Here is a 15,744-nt window from a genome sequence, read left to right on the forward strand (position 1 = left end):
TATCTAACACTTTGAGTCAGGCAGATCATTTTGAAAATTTAGTCCTTTAATTTATCCTTAAGGTCAGGGGCTCCAATTATCCAGTGTCACAGACTGATTTTGTTGTATTTTGCTTTAACAGGTGATATCAGTGCCGGTAGTGAAGGCTCAGGTCCAGAGTAGCCTAAACCAAAGGTTCACTATACTACCATCAAGCCGCTCTGTGCGCGGGGGAACCCCGGAAATTGGATTTTCTAAACCACCTGATTCAGATCCTCACTTTATTCCAGAGAACATCTGGAGGACCCAGAATGAAATAAACTTGCTTTATGAGAATCTTCAGACCATGGCTGAGGTATTGTACCTCTTTCAATACTTTGTGCTTGTGTAGCCTGTCTTGGAGATTAATCGTGGGATCTAGTGTCATGCAAAGCCATGTCAGCATGGATTCACCAAGGGAAGGTCATGCCTGACTAATCTAATCGCCTTCTATGATGAGATTACTGGTTCTGTGGATGAAGGGAAAGCAGTGGATGTATTGTTTCTTGACTTTAGCAAAGCTTTTGACACGATCTCCCACAGTATTCTTGTCAGCAAGTTAAAGAAGTACAGGCTGGATGAATGCACTATAAGGTGGGTAGAAAGTTGGCTAGATTGTCGGGCTCAACGGGTAGTGATCAATGGCTCCATGTCTAGTTGGCAGCCGGTGTCAAGTGGAGTGCCCCAGGGGTCGGTCCTGGGGCCGGTTTTGTTCAATATCTTCATAAATGATCTGGAGGATGGTGTGGATTGCACTCTCAGCAAATTTGCGGATGATACTAAACTGGGAGGAGTGGTAGATACGCTGGAGGGCAGGGATAGGATACAGAGGGACCTAGACAAATTGGAGGATTGGGCCAAAAGAAATCTGATGAGGTTCAATAAGGATAAGTGCAGGGTCCTGCACTTAGGACGGAAGAACCCAATGCACAGCTACAGACTAGGGACCGAATGGCTCGGCAGCAGTTCTGCGGAAAAGGACCTAGGGGTGACAGTGGACGAGAAGCTGGATATGAGTCAGCAGTGTGCCCTTGTTGCCAAGAAGGCCAATGGCATTTTGGGATGTATAAGTAGGGGCATAGCGAGCAGATCGAGGGACGTGATCATTCCCCTCTATTCGACATTGGTGAGGCCTCATCTGGAGTACTGTGTCCAGTTTTGGGCCCCACGCTACAAGAAGGATGTGGATAAATTGGAAAGAGTCCAGCGAAGGGCAACAAAAATGATTAGAGGTCTGGAACACATGAGTTATGAGGAGAGGCTGAGGGAACTGGGATTGTTTAGTCTGCAGAAGAGAAGAATGAGGTGGGATTTGATAGCTGCTTTCTACTACCTGAGAGGTGGTTCCAGAGAGGATGGTTCTAGACTATTCTCAGTGATAGAAGAGGACAGGACAAGGAGTAATGGTCTCAAGTTGCAGTGGGGGAGGTTTAGGTTGGATATTAGGAAAAACTTTTTCACTAGGAGGGTGGTGAAACACTGGAATGCGTTGCCTAGGGAGGTGGTGGAATCTCCTTCCTTAGAAGTTTTTAAGGTCAGGCTTGACAAAGCCCTGGCTGGGATGATTTAATTGGGGATTGGTCCTGCTTCTGAGCAGGGGGTTGGACTAGATGACCTCCTGAGGTCCCTTCCAACCCTGATATTCTATGATTCTATGATTCTAAAGTGTAGGCAGGTGTTTTAACTTCCCTTGCTCAGCTCTGACAATGTGCTGCAATCCTGAACTATGCAGCCCCTGAAAAGACTGCTGGCTGTGCTAAATTGTGTGGTGCTTTTCTGATTTTGACCAACATCATGTCAGCAGTAGGAGAGAAATTAATCATGGATGACATTCAAAACAGTCAGAAATTTCATTTAAGCTTTGAGTGCATTTGGTTCAGGTTTTATCCAGTCTGGCTTGTACATCATTATGTGAGAATCACAAATTAATTTCTGTGATCATCACATTTTCCTCCCAGTTCTTATATTTTTTGGAGAGCAGCTTCCTTCTGCATCCCCTTGACTTTACTGGAGTTTGCCTATTACAGCAAGAGACCCTCTCCTAGGTCGAACAAACATGGGAGGTTAACTCTAAGCCTTGAGGCTGTAGTGGCAAAGACTGGAAACTTTAACACAGATGTTCACAAAAGACCATTAGTTTTTCCCTTTATTCCTCTGTATCCTCAATCTCCAAGGGGTCCCGCCCAAAAAGCTGCTGTGTGAACCCTCCGATTCCTATTTTTCCTGCAACCAGTGCTTGTGCATATGTCTAGGATTAAAGAGGTAATGCTCCCTTTGTAGTGTTGACTTGTATCTTCAGTCAACCAGCACACACCACTACTAAACTTTCTGCTTATCAGGTGTTGTGAGCATCAGTTCTCTGATACTCCCAATTCCTGTTGCCCAAGGAACAAGTATTCCAGGCTCAAGATGCCAATTTGTATTCACTGTGTGTTAGCAGGGAGAACTACCACCAACCTGCCAGGTTAATCTGTATGCTTTAGTTCTTTAGCCATGGGGATCTCTTTCTGCAAAAGGCCTGTGTATCACAGTATTCAGTTCTCCATCTGTTTTACAGCACAGGAAGAAAGGTCTGGAGGAGATGATCCGATTGTACCGCTTCTACAGCTCCTGTGAAGAGTTTCAGTCTTGGATGGAAGATAAGGAGAAAATTTTCCAGACCCTTCAGCCTGAAGCAGACAATGTGGAGGTCACACAGCAGAAATATGAGGTACCTCATCTCTACTTGGTGTAGCTAACTTGTAAAACAAACTGACCGTGGGGGAATGGATGTATGTGAGGAAAGGAGGACTCCAGAGAAGTTGCTTTCAACCTTTTTTTTGTTAACTGAATTTTAATCCATAAGGTTTTGTCTATACAGGAAAGCTTTTTCAGTTAAGCTAAGGTGTGAATATATAACTGCAGATTTATACCAGAATAAGTTGTCCACATGTCTGTGCGGTGGGATGGGATGTATATTATACCAGAATAAGTTTATTATGTATCTATGGGCTCAGAGGGAAAACCATATAGGGGAGTATATTCTGTCAAGAGATCGCTGAATGAACAGAGAGAAAAGAAATAAATTGGATGTCAAAGCATAGTAGATACACAAATAGAAGGTGAGTGAATACAACAGCTTGTGGAGCACTTTTTGCATAGAGATGCTGAGTTTTGAGTTCTTCACTCCATACATTATCCCTGTATTTTTTTTTCTGTTTTAGAGCTTTCTAGTGGAAATGGCTGTGGGGAAAATCCAGCTGGGAGAGATCAAATGCCTAGCAGATAAGTTTGCAAAGAGCAGTCCCAGCAAACAGAATGAAATCCAAGCCCACCTTAAAGAGATCAGTAGGAGGTAATGCTCCTGATAGAATGGGGAATCACCCCATCAAGGACTTTTCATGCCCTGCATAAACTATCCTGGAGAAAATACCAGTCTGAGATGTTTTGGCACACACAACTGACCTGAGATGTGAAGATAGAGGGTTGTCTATGGAAAGTTGATGTTTGTCACTGCAGTTTGCATTTACTTCACCGGGGAAGCTTTTACCAAACTGGAGATGTAAAATCTCTCTTATCTATAACTTAACCAGCTTTAAATAGAACCATTTGCCAAGAAGAGATGGAATCAAAATCACTAGAATTCTTTGCATCACAGCTTAATGCACACCTGCTGGAGATGTTCTAATAAAATTAGGATGATGATAGGAGAAGCAGGGGGTGGTCTACGTGGACTGACTGTGGGGTTTATAGTATTATGACAATTGTAATGGAAAGTCTATCCTCTGCCCTTGGCAATCAGTCATTGAAAAGAACAAATAGTTTCTACAGGCAGGCAAGGAGCTCCCTTTTCCATGTGAGACCATCTTGCACACTGGACACCTTAATCATCACTTGGCCACATGTAGTCATCACTTGGCCATATATGTGCCTATTGTATGCACCTAAATGCTGATTTGAGTTTCTACATAGGGAGTGGGGCCATTCTGTTTACGTGTCCCTGTTTGAAAATTGGATCTTATTGTCCCAACAGTTACTGGCTGGAGATATGGGGAAAAAATATAAATCACAAGAACTATTGCCAGGTCATGGACACACTCATTTTGTCAAGGGGTACAGCAGATGCTTTGAGATCTGAGGGCTTTTTGTTCATGGTCCAGTGGAAAAGATTCCTCATAAGTCCTTATCCCCACCCGAGCTTCAGGGAGCAAAGTGGGGGCAGGTCTGAATTCTGCTGCAGCATCCTAAAGATGGTACATACTCCCATCTGGGCATCAGGGGAGATGCCTGACCCTTGCACAGAAAGGAGAAGGGGTGGAAGTCTCCTTGCACCCCTTGTACTGTGATACAAGAATCAGACTGACAGGTCCTAAATGAATGGATGACGGCAGGTAAAATATACTTTGGAATAAGTCTGTTTTCATTATATTTAAAGTAAAAGCAAGCACATCGTGGGATAGTCAAATGTCACAATGGGCTCTTCTGTTGGTTCAGCCTGTGCTGCACGGCTAAGTGTGAATTTGAGCACCCAGAGGCAGGGGTTAGGATGTCCTCCTAAGGCATTCAGGTTTGAAAATTGTAACTATAAGAAACTCTTTGCTTTTGTAACGTGTTTCATATCTATTTTTATATGGACTCTTGGCAGTCCCAACCGTGGTCTGAAACGTCAAGGCACGATTGGATCCTTATTTTGATTATTTTTCTTGATTTGCATAGTCAACAGTGTGACAGCAACTTGCACTGGGTGCAGGAGAGGAATACCACCTTAGAGGGGAAATTCATCATGTGTAGAGGCTGAGCACTAGTCCTATACCCCCTTTAAGTGCCAATACAATCTTATTTTGAAGATTGCTGTGGTATATAAAGAGAGCATAGAGTTTGTCTCCTCCACCCCTCCCCCCGCACAAAGATGAATTTTCCCATAGGTGATTTTTAAAGGTGCATGCAACAAATCCGCTGGACATTTATTTTCCCCCCATAGGCAAAGACACTGTGATTTTAGTGTCTAGATACAGCTGTTGCAGTTGTTTTTTCACTCCTAGATGGGGGCGCCTGGAAACTCTGAAGGAGGAAAAGGGTTCAGAGCTGATTGGGGTGGCTGATGTGAGGACATTCCTCCAGGACTGCCAGAGCACTAGAGGGCTACTACAAGACAAGCTGGTCCATCTCAGGGATTTGGAACCTGGAAACACACCTGCCGTACTGGAGGCAAATCGGCGCAAGCTGTTTGCTTTTGACAAGGAGGTCATGGTGCTGGAGAGGAAAATTGAATACCTGAAGAGTGTGGCCCAATCGTAAGGAATCAGCCATTTGTTTCTGTATTTTTGCCTAGTGATCTAGTTTCATATTTGAAGCAAAGTGTATAGAGTATATATAGTTGTGAAAGGCTGACTTACACTTGCCTTAGGTCAGCCTCTTGTGCTAGTGCTCTCCCTGTCTGGCTGCAATCACAGCTCCTTTTCCTCTTTGAGTGAGATCTTCTGTCCTGGGTAGAATTGGATGAATATCTGAGTGACTGGCTCCAAACGTTGTCTACAAAGAAAGAATCCCTACATTATGAATGGAGTAGCATAAGTCTTTATTGATATTGAATCACTGAGCTATTCTTCCAACTCAAATCCCCAGCACATGTAGTGGAATGTGGTGTATAATGAATTATCAACGCAAACCACAGTCCCCACTGAGTTTGTTCTAGACAATGAGTATTACCTCTCTTTGAATTTAAGGACACCTGCAGTTCAGGTTGTAGGACCATGAACTAGGATTAACAAACACTATTTCAAGATATGTGTATTCTTAATGAGGTATTATTGTGTAATCCCCCAACATGGGGTATCCTTGAGAGGCATGAGATGGGGAAAAGAGGATGAAAGAGAATTAGAAATATAGGGCATTTGTGTATACATTTTAAACTTTGGTTTAACACTTCTAATTAAAAAAAATCTCCTTGTGTGTTTACAATGTCCGTCGCAACACACCTGTTCCACTCTGTTAGGCATGCCCTGTTCAGATCTATAAATTAGAAACATTTCAGTGAACTGTGAAATTTGATTGGCTGATCATCCCTATGTGTTTTATGTTATGTGAAAAGGAGCATGGGGTGTAAGTGTGCTTTTCCTGGACTCTGGGACCAGGAAAGACCAGGTAATTTGTATCCTCTTGTGGAAATTAGTCGTACAATATCTTTGTTACATACAGATCAGAGGTGATGTAAGACATCAGTGAAACCAGCAGTGGCTGGGGAAAGGGTACCAATACTGAGTCAGACTATAAAAAGGCAGTTTATTGTCATTATAAGGTTATATCTTTGAAGTAAAGGTAATGAATTTCTTCATGTGATATGCTAGCTTTTGGCACTCCTAACTGAAGCCAGAGAATTTTAAAAAAAAATAACACAAAACATTTTGATCCTCAGTGATAGAATGCCCCACTGGTGCCTGTAAAGTCTTTTGACAGGATGCATTTCCTGGAGGACTCTATGATCACTTTGTCTATGCTGTTTACTGCTGATAAGGAACATTAAGTGCCCGAACTGACCTTCTTTTCGGGAGGAACCACTAACAACCCAGTCCCATTGACTTTAGTGTCAGCTGGGTCAAGCTATAAGGCTCATGTTGTCTCTGAAACTAAATTAAGGATGTTGTTTGGTTTCCTTGTATAGGATTAAGGACACCAACCCTGCAGAGAGCAGGGCCATCCAAAAGCAAGTGGAGAATATGGAGAAGCTGCTGGCCACACTCAAGTCACAGACTAAAGAGAGGGAGACAACCCTGGAGTTGGCACAGAATCAACAGGCTGTCCTGCAGGACAGCCGCAGACTCCTGCTGTGGGCAGATGGAATCAGGGAGAAGCTGGGTAGTATGGAGATGGGCATGGACGTGGCTTCTTCAGAGCAGTTGCTGAAGGAACATCAGGACCTTCTGAAGGAAATTCGCACTCAGAAGGAAAGGTAGATGTTTGCTTTGAGAGTGAAGAAGGAGGGTGAGGTACTGCAGCTGCAGCACCAGGGAGGCCTGGAGCATACCCAGAAAACAGATCTGGAAACATAAACTTGGTGTGAAAATGGTGCTTGGGATTTATTGAAGTGCATATAAAATTTAGCATGAAGAAAATAACAACTGACTGTGCACATAACCCAGTTAATTTCCCCATATCAAATGAAAGTGTCTGCTAACCCAAAGTCTGACTGCAATAGCTGCCTTCTCCCTCACCTGGATGCTCAGCAAGGAAGAAAACTCACTATTTAAAGTCCTCAGGCTTCTTTTCCTTCCCAGGTCACTTCTGCCAGAACAATCCAATCACTTATCCTGGGTTCTCCCCTCTCCTGTATTTTTATGAGCCAGGCCTCCCAGACTCTCAGGCCTCCAGCCCCATCTCTCATTTTACAAAAACCCGGAGACACAGTGACTCTTTCTGTCCCATGTAATGGCTGGCCACCTGTTTTCTTGGGCTCTCAAGCCAACAGAGAAAACTCCTGGCCACCTCAGATGTACAACCCTGAGCAGCCAACCCCTGCACTTCCTGGCAGACTGTAAGTGAAGAGGACGTTAATAGGGAAAGCAATGGGTAACGGCAGCTCTGCCACCAAGAAAGCAAGGAATAGAGCAGCATCAGAGAGAGAGAGAAAGGTGGGGAAGTTATAGGAGGAGGAAGTTATTTATTCTTTTTGCTTTGCCAGGAGAACACCAAGCTCAAGTCACCTCCTACAGTAACTTGTCCTCTTTCCTTCTGACTCTGGGCAGGTTTACGCAGCTAGAAGAGCTGGGACAGAAGGTAATGTGTGGTCAGCCCAGCAACAGGACCCAGGATGTGCGCCAGACCGTGGAGAGGCTTACCCAACAAAGCAGTGAGCTGGACGAGATGTGGGAGCAGCGGAAGAAGCAGCTCCAAGACAGCTTGGAACTGCAGAAGTTCAATAGGGAAGCAGATCGCATCAGTGCAACCCTCTCCAGCCATGAGGCTTTTCTACGAGTAGATGATCTTGGGGTATGTATCAGAACAGCCCTTGTTGTCTCCTGCTCCCACTCCCCATCCAGAACAGTCTTGATCCATAATGACTCCATCAGAACAGAGATTCAATGACAATCGCTGTCCTCTGGCTCAAAACTGAGAATTTCTAGCCAAGCTTAGATTGGTTGCAGCATTTCTGTAACAGTGATGTGTTACTGTTCAGAAGCTGCACACGCAGGGCCTGGTTCTCATTTACTCATTTCTTTAAATGAGAAGCAGGCTCATAACTGCTAAAAGACGCTAAACCAAGGAGCTGTAGTTGTGACCCAGAGGTGTGTTTGTGCAGTTGGGGTGGAATGCTCTGGTTAACCTTTTCACCATGCTTTCTCCACTGTTCCTTCTACCTGTACACTGCCATTATCCCTTAGCGTGCTATTGCAATCAGTAGAATATTAGCAAGGAAGTAATTGGTACATTCCACACCAATACTCAACAGCAGTCAGCCAGGGGAAAGTTTGTAATGATCTCACCTCCAGTGGAGAGAGGCTGGGAAAGAGGATATGAGTACTATTAACACCTGTTGGAGGCTCACCCTTAGACTGGATGATAGAGCTGTTACGAGTACTGTTAGAATCTGAACTGCAGCCTCCTCATATCTCAGAGACTGGTTTGCTGCAGTTTGTGGGTAACCAAATATATTATACAGTGCTTACGCCAGGGGGGCACCATGCTGCTGCGATTAAAAGATGAGGATAGACTCTTAGGACAGGAGAAAACATGAGAGATAAGGGATCAAGCAAGGCACAGCTGCTCACTTGTTCAAAGCCCTGAAGGTCCTCAGTGATGTGGAAAATCTACAATACATACTTGCTTCACTTGGGGGGAAGGTGGAGAATAAGGACTTGCACAAAGGCAGAAATAATACCATCTCCTCCACTGCCACAGAGGGAGCCATATTACAGAGGTGAGACTTGATCAAGTTTTCTTCCCCCCACTCCAGGACAGTGTGGATGCTGTTCACAGCCTTCTCAAGCGGCATGAGGATTTTGAAGGACTGCTGATGGCGCTGAAGCAACAGGCTGAAGTGATGAATGAGCATGGGGAGAAGCTAGTGAAGAACAGGCACTTCGCTTCTTACATGTGAGTTCAGAGCCATTTACACTCTAGGTAGAAAAGAGGAGGAAGACAAGAGATTGACTCCACTGAAGACATTTAATTTTTACAAACCATCATCAAGTGTCGTCAGAGTGAAACAGAAGATCCTCTTTGAGCCAGCAACCATACCAAATCCCATCAGTCCACAAGCTGTGGTGTTCTAATTTGGGTGGAAAAGGATGAATTCTTTCATTTCCTTCCATGCTGCTTCTTAACATGGAGAGAATGGCGCCGGTATTGCAAAGAGATGCATTTCCTGTACTCTAATGACAAGGGTAACACTTTCAGTTCAGAGTGCCATTTTTGGTACAATAATGGAGAATACTCCAGTTTTTCTCCTTGCATTTTATACTACATGTGCCAATAAGATCTTGTAGTCCCTTTTAACCCTATGGTTCTATGACCTCTTTATTGAAGAACTCATTAAAATTCTCACATAACTGTGTGTTCCTTGCATTTGAGAGTATCAATAATATTTAGTATGAATACAATAGATTTCAAATCACTTCACAAAGGAATAACCGTTGTAATCATCATGCCTGATTCTCATCTAACGTAAGGCCCTTTTGCACCACCCTGGCACTATAACATGGCCTTAAAGTGGGAGTCAGTGTAATTCATGGCTCCTTTAAGGTACTAGAGCGTGTAAAGGGGCCTTAGTGTAAATGAGAATTGGGCCCTGTATGTTTAGAGAGCACAACTGTTTGAAGGTAAGAGTGCTGGGGGAAACTGAGAAGCTACAATTATGCTTAAAGTTGCTTGGACTGGCTCTGGTGTCTAGTGCCATGACAAACTGTGGCATAGTTCAATTTTAAACATGAAAAGAGAGAGGGTGTGCATTTGGCAGTTTCCCAAAATGAATTCGTATTGGCAAATAGCCAAAAGACACACAAGAGTACAAAGCTGTACTTACTTGGTGAAGGCTGTGTTTGTCACTGTATTGCATTATCGCGCGCTTAAATGTTATTGGACCACATTCTGCTTAGGAGAGATTAGTGGGGAGGGGAGGAGCACAGCTGAGCACGGTGAGAATCCAAAGAAAAATTAGGATGAGAAATGGAGCAAAGTAAAGAAAAACAACAACAAGGAAATACAGAGGAACTATGGGAACATGGATAGGAGGTGAAAGAGAAATTCTAATGCAAAAGTATGGTGCCCTTGCCTGAGCTGTAGTGGAAGATGTGTTTGCGCCTGTTGAGTCTTTTCCCCGGTTCTTGTAGCATAGGTCTCCATTTTGTCCTAAAGGCATGTCTGTTTGTCGTTCAATTGCCTCGCTCCAAAGAAAACAACCGTGGGCCAGATACTCAGCTGGTGTAAATTAGTGTGTTTCCATCAGCTTCAATGGAACTGTTGATTTACGCCAACGGAGGATCGGTTCCATGTGTTTAAATTAGAGGAAGATGTCTTATGAACTCAAGCGCCCCAAAAATGAACCGTAGAGTTTTACAAACCTTTGAACCCATATGCTCAGGGTTTAGCTGATCGCCATATTTGGGGTCGGGAAGGAATTTTCCTCCAGGGCAGATTGGAAGAGGCCCTGAAGGTTTTCCGCCTTCCTCTGTAGCATGGGGCACGGGTCACTTGCTGGAGGATTCTCTGCTCCTTGAAGTCTTTAAACCACGATTTGAAGAAGTCAATAGCTCAGACATAGGTGAGAGGTTTTTCGCAGGAGTGGGTGGGTGAGATTCAGTGGCCTGCATTGTGCAGGAGGTCGGACTAGATGATCATAATGGTCCCTTCTGCCCTTAGTATCTATGAACTACATCCTTCATTTTTTCATCACTTGAAGTCTTAAAATAAAATATTTGTGAGGGTGGGAGTGAATTAAACACAAAGCTTTTCAGGGCAGGGACTGTATCAACTTACAGTAAGGTACTGTGCCCAACACATTTGGGGAGCTACCATAATACCAATAGTGCTTAATAATAATCATAAGACTGCCCACCCCCAGTCCATCTATCCCTTTCCCACCTATCTCCACATGAGAGGCGGTCGCTACCCAGTGGAGCTGCCGTTCTCCCACACACACAACCTTTCAATCTTGGAAAACCCAGCACGGTTGTGCAAAGGGATGGGGTAGTGAGCCTTACACACACACCCTTACTCTTAGCAACAGCATCTAGCCCAAAGTTCTAGCAATAAAGAATGACCAAGGAAACCAAGACGGATCAGTGCCATTGCCTTGTCATCATTCTAGATAGGGGAATTAAAGCTCTGTGTCGTATTTTCTCTGCAGGATCGAGGAGAGAATGGCTACATTCCAGGACCGATGGGAACGACTGAGACAGAGTAATGAACAGAAAAAAAGGAAGCTGTTTGCATCTCTTCAGCTGCAGGTGAAAGGGCTGATGCACTAGAGCTGACCAGAGGAAACCTTGGGACTGCAGTAATTTAACACTGTCTGTTGCCTTGAGCCAAGGCTAAAAATATTGACCACTCTCCCTGTTCCCAGCCACAGCCCACTTCACCTCGGAGCAGGAAGTTAGGAAATGTTGACCCCACATATAGGCTGACTAGAGTATTGGCAAATACATTAAGAACTCATTTAACACTGTCGGAGTGATCAGAGAATATCTACTAGGCCATAGTGAAGTATACCGTGAGTTGAATTAATACAAGAAATGAAAACATTTAATGAAAAACCACCTGGGTATCTTGATCACTAGATAATGTCCTTGTGAACGTCACCCTGGGCTCATATGTTAATGCTTCACTGTGGGTTGGTGCTCCCACAGAAAATTATAACTGGGGAGAAGAAGCTGATACTCCAGAACCAGTGGGAGGAAGCCTCTGGTTCAGATTCTTGCTGTGGTAGGAAAATTTCTTTCTAAAACATTAAGCCTGATTCTGTTCTCACTTACACCAGTGTTAATCAAGAGTACTCCATTGATGTAAATGTGGCTACATGGTTGCAAAAGTGGTGTATTGGCAGTAAGAGCAGAGCTGGCCTGTTTGGGTTTTTTGGTCACATTTTCCTTAACGATCATTCTACCACACAGACAAGGAAATAATTTGTCTTATGGGATCTGATTTTCAAAGGGGCCTCAACCTGACCTTTGTTTATGTATGCACAACTTTGCATTTTCCTCTCTGCATTCTGTAGACTCTAGTCATTAAAGTTTTTCACTTGGAATGGTCATGGGGAATTGGGGAAATCCTTAACAGGATTCTTTTAGTTACCCCAAAAGTTCTTCAAATTAAAGTTTCTATAATATATGTGTAACATAATGGGGAAGCATTGTTATTACATTGCTCCTAGCCATATTTTTCATGTGAAATGGAATGTCATGAATGGTATTTGGGCTTCCCACCGTGGAGCTGCATAGTCATAATGGTGGTCACCTCTTTTATAAATCCATTTTCTGCTTGAAAACTGAGTCTTCACTGGTTACTGAAAGCAGTGGGGTAGGAAATATTGTCCAAAGGAGGAAACACGGATATTACATTAGGGCTGCAAAAGATTGTCCAAGTCTGTCAGCAATCCAGGATTGTGATCCATCAATGCAGGGCGCTGATTATGCAAATTGTCTTTCAGACTAAAAGAAACTGGGCTCCCCAACACTTAGATAAAATAAGGACCGAATATTTTCTGCAGGAGTTCCCAGAATCCACTGTAGTGGATCAATCAAGTAGTGTCCTTGAGTCTGTGTACAATCAGGAGTTAAATATATTTAATCCTAACTGTCCCTAATAGGAGTTCAACCGTGATGTTGCTGAGCTGCTGATATGGATGGAAGAGAAGTACAAGATTGCATCAGATGAGTCCTATCGTGACCCAACAAATATCCTGCGCAAACTGAAGTGGCATGAGGCTGCTGAGAAGGAAATGATGGCAAACAAGAAGCACTTTGCAGAGCTGATAATGGTGAGGGTGGATTCATTGTTGGAAAAGGTTTATCAGCTTGGCCAGTGTTCGATAGGTTTGGTTCTATTTGCAAAGTGCCTTTCTTGGTTGATTATAGGAGCCTGTAAAACAGCACAGTAGCCAACACAGCCAGTCGCACCACAGATACGTCTTTGATTAAGTGATGGTCTTGATTACTTTTTAACACCAAGTTTGCAAATCTTAGCATGGCAGGTAAAGGTGTGGTGGGGTGAAGACAAATTATATACAGTGAGGGAGTTATTATTTTGTCTGGTTATTTTCCTGTGATAGTGGTAATTTCAGATGGGGCTCAGCAATGTGAATCATTCCATGTTTTTCGGTATGGTAGGTTTGATGTAGGAGAAAGCTTCAGGCTGCATGGTATTAATTGGAAAGAAACAAACACAAGTATCAAAGTTGTTAAGATTAGAATTGATTGTGCCCCTTTTTGAGACCTTTGAATAATAAAATATATTTCCTCAGATTGGAAATCAGCTGATTCAAGATGACCATTATGCTGCAGATTCTATCCGGGACAAGATGTCAGAGCTGAAGAAGAAGTGGGAGAAATTGTACAACAAGATGTTAGAGCGAGGAGACAAACTGAGACAGGCCGGACAGCAAGAACAGCTGATGGAACTCCTCCAGGTCAGGTGGTGATTGATTTCAGAGGGGAGGGACTGGGCTGATCTGTTGCTCTCCATGTTGTCAGTTGCCACAGAAAGCTCATCACAAAGATTTGGAAACAGAGCAGCCCCTAAAGATCCCATCCTGTTGAAGACTTAATTTTAGATTTTCCCAGCACCAAAGCGATAATTGTCACACGGGGAGTTTTATATGGCCTCAGCATACCAAGGATCCTAAGCTTGTAGGAGAATGAAGTAAGAAAGCCTCCAGGCTGTGAAGTTGTGCATTACCATCACTAAGGGAACTCTGGCGGTGGTGCAACTACAGTTGTGGATCTCTGAGCGTAAAGATATTGTTAAATATTTTGTCACTTGAAATATTCCAAGGGTTGGATTTTGGGAAACCTGTTTAAGGGGCTGGGACAGGGATAAACGTGAAAAAAATGTACACCTCAAAATGTTCCAGGAAGCACATGTTCATCTGCTCCTTGTAGGATGCAAAAAAGAAGATAGAAAAGATTGAGAAGGTTCTTCAGGATGCAGAGACAGGCCATGACCTGCGCTCCAGCCGCAATCTGCTCAAGCAGCACAGTCAACTGGAAAAGGAGACGGGGGAGTTGTCTGAGAAAATGAACTCCATTGTGTCCTGTGCCAAGAAAATGGCAACCAATCATTTTGATTCCCAGAAGATTCTGGATGAGACACAGAAATATCTGGAAAGGTGAGCGAGTGTTCTCTCGCTTGTTGGGAGAAATGAATTAGTGGCAGAGCTCGGAACAGAACTTTAGTTCTTGATTCCTCATCTCCTGTTCTAACCACTAGAAAAGACTGTCTCTCAGCCAGCCAGCCAGGCATTCCTTCTGCTACAAGCTTCTGCCACAAAACTATGTTAACACACTTCAGTTTTACAACTGCCTGCTCCCCTGCCTCAGGTTCTGCTAGTGACCCTCAATCTGCGACACTCCTGCCATTCCAGTCCTTGGCTTCCTTGCCAATCTTACCAAATTCTTGCTAAAGTGTGAGGTAGTCCAACATTTAATGGTAACTAGGTTCAGACCATTACAACTCATTTTGCTTGTGAACTGAGACTGATTTGAACCAACGTCTCCAAAAGTGAATCTCATTTCCCCCACAAACACACTAATTTAACACAATAACAATGTCAAAAAGTAAATTCCAGTTTCCTGTATTCCCAACGCTGGTTAAGATGGAGCAGAATTGATTGTTTAGAGTGGGTGTTAAACTGTACTCCTGCTTTCTAAATCTGTTTGCAGGGCTGGATTAAAGAATTTTAGGGCCCTGTGCACTCTGGTAATTGGGGGCCTGCCATAGTGGTGTGGGTGTCCCTGGGAGGTTGGGGGTAGGGTTTTGCCCCCTGGCGTGGGAGGCCTTGGAGGGGGGAATTGTGCCCACCCTGAAGTCACTCTACAGTGTCTCCTGTCCTACAGGGCTGGTCCCACTCTCCATTCTGGCCCATTGGCTCTTGCCACAGCATTCAGACAGAGCCCTCCTCCTGTGATGCCCTGCCCCCTTTGTGGCCCTAGGTTGTTGGGGTTTTTTTTTTCTGTCTATGTGGGTTGGTTTGTTTGTTTTTAACCGTGTCATCAGACTCCCTGAGTTGGGGGCCCTGTGCAAGTGCACCGACTGCACACAGATTAATGTAGGATTGCCTGCTGGGGCTGCGAATGATATGGGCCCGTGGTGCCCATACTCCATCAATATTCAGGGCACGGGGCCTGGCTCCACCGATGTTCAGGGCCAGGTCTCTCCCCCGGCCCCGTCTGCTGCCCCCATGCGCCTCTCCCAAACGACCCTGCCTGAGCCCTGGGCAGCGTGCGGCTTCCCCCTGCTGCTCTGTGCTGTACTCCGTTCTGCCGACTCCTGGCATCAACTGCCGCCGCAGGGTCCTAGCACCCCGCACCACTAGTGCTGGGGCAGGCTGACCCAGGCTGACGCTGACCCTGACCCTGCCCTTCCACCTCCAATGGATGGACCCTTCCCTTTTCCAACGGGACCCTCCACCAGCACCGGGGGGCCCCTGCCCGCAGTCCCCACTCCTGCCCCACGCTGGGCAAGGGGAAGCCCCATCCCTCACCCCCAGTGAGGCTACAGTGAGGGGCAGCAGTAGGGGAGGAGGCGCATGCGTGATGG

General features: G+C 44.7%; 1 protein-coding gene across 1 annotated transcript in view; it reads left to right on the top strand.

The window, feature by feature from the left end:
• Positions 1 to 15,744, top strand: part of SPTBN5 (spectrin beta, non-erythrocytic 5) — a gene marked incomplete at its 5' end in the record, with an annotated part of 149,319 nt that overhangs the window by 32,107 nt on the left and 101,468 nt on the right. Inside the window, 11 exons of the mRNA XM_084629808.1 lie at positions 122 to 334; positions 2,576 to 2,728; positions 3,222 to 3,352; positions 5,040 to 5,291; positions 6,659 to 6,946; positions 7,740 to 7,983; positions 8,948 to 9,087; positions 11,339 to 11,438; positions 12,797 to 12,967; positions 13,451 to 13,615; positions 14,088 to 14,314. Of these exons, the coding sequence (XP_084485934.1) occupies positions 122 to 334; positions 2,576 to 2,728; positions 3,222 to 3,352; positions 5,040 to 5,291; positions 6,659 to 6,946; positions 7,740 to 7,983; positions 8,948 to 9,087; positions 11,339 to 11,438; positions 12,797 to 12,967; positions 13,451 to 13,615; positions 14,088 to 14,314 (2,084 nt within the window). The remainder of the gene's footprint in view (positions 1 to 121; positions 335 to 2,575; positions 2,729 to 3,221; positions 3,353 to 5,039; positions 5,292 to 6,658; positions 6,947 to 7,739; positions 7,984 to 8,947; positions 9,088 to 11,338; positions 11,439 to 12,796; positions 12,968 to 13,450; positions 13,616 to 14,087; positions 14,315 to 15,744) is intronic.

This window comes from Lepidochelys olivacea (assembly GCF_965140295.1).
Source record: "Lepidochelys olivacea isolate rLepOli2 genome assembly, chromosome: 6".
In the NCBI taxonomy this organism is placed as follows: domain Eukaryota; kingdom Metazoa; phylum Chordata; order Testudines; family Cheloniidae; genus Lepidochelys; species Lepidochelys olivacea.